Source organism: Henckelia pumila, chromosome 2 (genome assembly GCF_033568475.1).
Source record: "Henckelia pumila isolate YLH828 chromosome 2, ASM3356847v2, whole genome shotgun sequence".
NCBI lineage: Eukaryota > Viridiplantae > Streptophyta > Magnoliopsida > Lamiales > Gesneriaceae > Henckelia > Henckelia pumila.
This window is the reverse complement of record NC_133121.1, coordinates 3,958,323-3,964,151: the sequence shown is the minus strand read 5'-3', so window position 1 is coordinate 3,964,151 and position 5,829 is coordinate 3,958,323. Positions and strand designations below refer to the sequence as shown.

General features: G+C 34.1%; 1 protein-coding gene across 1 annotated transcript; it reads right to left on the bottom strand.

Annotated features, from left to right (window-relative positions):
* Positions 1 to 3,191: 3,191 nt before the first annotated feature.
* Positions 3,192 to 5,236, bottom strand: LOC140879965 (ethylene-responsive transcription factor ERF060-like). The gene has a single exon (XM_073283964.1). The coding sequence runs from the start codon at positions 4,640 to 4,642 to the stop codon at positions 3,518 to 3,520; it is 1,125 nt and encodes a 374-aa protein (XP_073140065.1). The 5' UTR covers positions 4,643 to 5,236; the 3' UTR covers positions 3,192 to 3,517.
* Between the last annotated feature and the right edge of the window lie 593 nt (positions 5,237 to 5,829).

Here is a 5,829-nt window from a genome sequence, read left to right as displayed (position 1 = left end):
ACAATGCAAACAACAAATGTAAACCTTTCACAAAATTACAAACTTTTCATGACCAAAATTATTTACTTATATAGATATAGATATTTAATTAACTTCTTATTATATATATATATATATGTATATATATATATATATGTATATATATATATATATACTATTAAAAGATAGGCATGTGTATATTTTATTTGTTGTTGGAAAATAATGTTGAATGAATTGTTTGAATAAAATGGCATGTAAATGGGCTTGAATTACTTGTCCAAAAGGCTTGTATACTTGTCCAAAAAGCTTGTCCAAATTGATGCAAAAATTTGAATTTGGTGAATTAAATTGGAGGGAAAGTTGTCCCACATTGAAACATGTTCAATGTATTGTTCACCTTATATAATCCAACTTTGGATTATGGGATTGGGCCTTTAGTGCACCGGATGTTTTGTAAAGGGGCAAGACGTTAATCATTGCAACAAATACGCGCGGTGAGTCGAGGTCTTATGATCAATTATTTTTTTTGGATAAAATTTGGTTAAAGGAAAAAAATAATAATAATATTTATTATTTTTTTAGTGCGCTCGATCGGTGAAAATTACCTACCGAGCGCAGCCCTCACCTTGCGAGACAGTGGACTTCGAAAAAGTTGGGCTCGATCGGTTAAAAATTTGATAACATATACATCAGATTTCTGCAAAATCTCTCCCTAACTTTCTCAAAAGAAAAGTTGAAACTTATTTTCGTTCGCTGAAGTTCGTGATATTTTTAGTGCCGCTATATCACGATCGTTAGTCGTTGTATCTTAGGGACGATTGCCGCCAACGTTGAACACTGTTAACGGGCAATTTCGTCTTGCGGATAGAGAGATTCTCTCGTCTCAACTTTGTACATCATTATTGATGTTGTTGTTGTTGACATTCAAGTTCTTCAGAATTCGAAATACATTTTATCAACATTTGTCACGGCACAAAATTGTTAATAATCAAATAAGAATGTTAGGTATTTATAAGCATAAGCCAGACTGATTTCACACATCAAAAGCAATACATACGAACCTGAATATTATTACATGGATATGCAAATCCTAAATAAATCGATTTTTTAAAAGAGAATACATACAATTTTTATTTAAAAAAATCAATTCAAAATAACGAAAATGTATTAAATACGAATATATTTTATAAGAAAATTTTAATATATATATATATTTATAATATACAGATTTGATATTATGAGCACCTATGATATGCACTTTTGTGTGCACCGCTGACGTGTCATCTTTTATATCCAATAGATGAACGTCACATCAGCAGGTGCACACATAAGTGCACATGATAGGTGTTCATCATATCAAAACTATATATATATATATATATATATATATATATATATATATATATATAAATCTTGAATTGCAAAAGAAGCTAAGAACCCGAGTGGCCACTGAAATGAAATCAGTCAAGTTGATGATTAGCCTTTTAAATTTCTTGCATCAATTGCAAGAGGAATAACTTTAGGCCGAGACATTTTACACCTATTCACACAACTTTATATCTTAAAATCGAACATTTTTTTCCTCAGGGGATCTGCTATCAGATTTTAAAATGTTACTTTACATATTCTTCAATGGGGTATACTCATAAAAGAAGGTAAAAGGTTAAAATCTTACATTGCTCATCTTCCAAGGATTCTTGATGCTCAAAAGAGGACTTTTTAGAATCGACTTTTGGTAGTGTTAATTTGTCTTCGCGTGCGCTGAGAATAAAGAGTGTGAACCATTTGAAATTTTAATGGATTATATGCCTGAAAGTGAGTGTAAGTGGTGTGGTGGCCTCCAAATTCCTTTATTCTTAACATTCAAGAATTTTGTATATAATATATCTATGTATGTGTGTGTGAACAAAATGCAACGACGGGATATAAGGGACACTTCTCACCTCATGATCTTATCAGACACGAAATCAATGACCTGAGTTAGCGTATTCGTTGATTGTGGACCATAAACAAAAGAACACTTGATAATATCCTAGATTTTAAAATCGTCGATAATCAAACCAATGTTGGAGGAATATGAACTTGACCTTTGGAGAGCATCAACAATTACTTGTGCATAATACTCCGCAACAACATTCTTGACCTACTTCCTTGTTCACTCATTTCTTGCTATAGAAATAATCATTGCTAATAAGAATATTGAGCAAACAACCACTCACTGATAAATAATTCATATGTGATACACACAAACTAGCTCTTGGATTAATTTTGTGGCCCAAAAACCGGTTTACAAAGCAATGAAAACCATATAAGAAAAAAAAAACAACAATAGTTAAAATAGAAATCCTTAAATCGTGGATCATGTTTGCATCCCTTTTCATTCAAATAATGCAGATTTAGTCATATTGACAAGATAATTTACGCGATGCTTTCAATGATGTGAAATGTTGCATGAGTTAAAACTTAAAACTAAGCAATTGCATTTTTTTTTTCACTTTATATTCGTGTGCCTATATGTTTTGTTTACGCTAATCACATTTAGAAAATATACATACTCCATATGTTATGATATGATTTAATGTATACCATTACGCATAAGTTTGCGCTAGGAAACCAAGCCTTGATAATCGTATTACAAAATCGATCCTTTATTGTGTTATCTATCGTTGGTGAATATGTATAAGATTACTTGAACCTAACATCTGATGGTTGAGATATGAAATATGGTAATCTCAATATTATCTTTTGCTTTCTCATCTCCATCATAGCTTTACATTATTATGAGTTGTTATATAAAGAAATCAAACATCGAACATCGCATGCGCGGCATGAAACTATGACCAAGAAGATAGAAAGTGTGCTATGTTTTCATGGTTATTACGTAGCCAGTGTTATAATAATTTGTTAATGAAAAGAGCGTTCGAGATGACAATGAAGGCTTGCTAAAACTACTAGTTAGATATTTAAAGGCATGCGTTCATATAGGATTTTAAAAACTAATCAATGAAATTAGAGTTGCCCCCCACAAAAGGGTGGCTCTTCGTAAATCGATGGGTCATATATCACTCTCGCAATTGCAATAAACGATTATAATCAGACAATTTTTTGGTCTACTTTAGGTATACATCAATTTTTTTGTCAATCGCACGATGTCATCACCCAAAGAATAATCTAGCTTGCCTAAAAATACCGAATTTTGGAACCACGCTCGATGCAAAAATTAAGACACAAATCTTACAGCATAATGATTTTATACAAGAAGATTGAAATGACGAAGTACATGCACAGACCGCTAAAAATTCAGGTAAAAAGACTGAGCTTCATCTGCCATGCATGGAAAAAAACCACCAGCAGACAAAGATGAAGTTCCCTTATATTACATACATACACCCTACAGCTACTTATTCGACACTTGAAAGTCATCTGCAAATGTCAAAAAATCCATATGCAGAAGCAATAGCTGAGACTCCATATTATACCTAGGACTTGTTGAACTTAAAATTCCTAAAAAGAAAAAAAGGAAATTTAAATCAAGAACTTAATACAAAGATGCCCAATCGATCTCCACCGAAGGGAACTTCTGCAACATCGGATTGTCGAAGGCGTCGAAGGAAGAGTCCGTGAAATTGAAGAAGAAGTCATCTGGTTCAGGAGACCCGGAACCAGAACCCGACACAGCTGATGATGATGACGAAGGTGACGATGTTACATCAGATGGGGAATCGGATGATGAAGAGGTCTCAACTTTGACAGCACCATTTGTTCCTGTGTAACTGGAATTTTCGTTCGATGTCTCATTGGTTAAAGCTTCGAGCTTTGGTTCTTCGTTTTGTGCCGAAGGTTTGAGCTTCTTATCAGATACAGAAGAGGGCTTCCTTGAATTCCCCTGACTCTGCAAAACGGCCAAGTTTTGACAAATGGCCTCGAGTTTTGCATCGACAGAGGAATGGAGGGGTTTGAATCCACTGAATTCCTGGCACAATTGATTCTTTAAATGGGGGAAATTCAGCCTCGCAAAGTCCCCTCTCAGCTTGTAGGCAGCCTTGTCGTAAGCTAAGGCCGCCTCTTCCGCTGTGTCGAAGGTTCCAAGCCATAGTCTGGTCCTGTTTTTCGGTAGTCTGATCTCAGCGACCCATTTCCCCCAATGCCTCTGCCTCACTCCCCTGTAGAGCTTTGTGGGCTTTGGGAGATTTCCACGCTGCTTCATAGGGACAGGTGTAGGAGCAAGAAATCTTGAAAATGAGTTCTGATTGAGACCCCTTTGAACATCATGTTGCTGGATCTGAAACTGGGAGTGTATTTGCTGAAACTGCGCCTGGATTTGCAGGATCTGTGATGGGGTAAGCTGATTGAGCCCTATGGAACTATAACTAACAGTCGGCTCATCTCCTGGCTGACCAACACCATAAAAAATAGGAGAAAATAATTTTTCATGGGTTTTTGATGAGATCGAGCCAAAATCAGGGTACATATTGGAAGATCCAGAAAGGAAAGAAGAGCAAGAAGAAGAAGCTGAATCAAAAGGGGAAACAGAAGAAATATTTGTAGAAGAGGAAGCACTTTTCATAAAAGGTTCAAGTGCTTGCATGAGCTCTTCTCTCAGAGGATCTGTGGAGAAAACTTGACTACTGCAAGTACTGTATGCATCTAAAGCTGCTGCCATGGTTTCTTATATCAAGAAAAATTGAAGATTCACACACAAGGGTAAATTAATCAAAGCTAAAAGGTGGAGAAAATTAACCTGATTCTTATACCAAAACCAAAGAACAGGTAAATTATCAGATCTGCAAAAGTTCCAAAATTTCTACACAAACAAAGGATCGAATCGGTTTTCTAATAAGCAACCTTTTCTTAGAACCTTTCTCAAGATCCAAAACTACACCTTGACGGGTATTAAAAAAAACCCTTTTAGCAAGTTCAGATCCAAGAAAATCAAAAACTCAACAAGGAAAATAAATTTACACAAACTAAAAGTGATCACTGTTCTGAATCACCTGGCTTTCCAAAAACACAACGTTGTCGGGTTACGTTTTTCCCTTTTCAGGTATGAAATTTGAACAAAATTAAACCTTCAAATCAAGAAAACCAAACCCAGAAAAATCGATTTAAATTTTCGAAAGACAGACGATGACAGAAAGGGATCCAAGAAGCGGGGTGTTCATAGAAGGGGGAAGAAAATTAGAAGAAAATGTTAACGCAGCGCTCTTGATTTTTTTTTTTTTTTTGCCGGTGGCCTCACTGTATTTTTCACTCTGCGGAAATGGTGAAGACTCTGCTCATATATAGAGGCCAACGCTAGGCAAAGCTATTGCCTTATCTCTTTCGATTATTTTCTTTTGATATAATAATTTAATCCAATAATACAAGATTATATCTCAAAATTTTATTTAATTATTATTATTATAACTGTTGGATAAAAGTTAAAGCACGGAAATAAATTTACGTAGGACTGATATACCGTATTGAAATATCGGAATTTTGGCATATTGTATTGAAATTTTTTCGATATACTGACATTTTTTCGATATATCGATTTTTTTTTGGTATCTATATTGTATCAATATGGATTTTTTTCGTACCAAAGTTTCGAAATTTTACTATCGGTATCGATATGAATTTTTTTCATACCAATATTTATAGTAAGGTATACCGAAAAATCACCCCTAATTTTATGCTACACAAAATACAATTTTATCACATCATCACAATATAGATAAATTTAGAAAATAATACTAATATAATGAATTTAAAGATAAAAAATAAAAAAATTAAATTTCAAAAATCATATTGCAAGTCTCGATATTGGCTATTTGATTAAATAAAATCACATATTGGCTATTGTTGAGGATG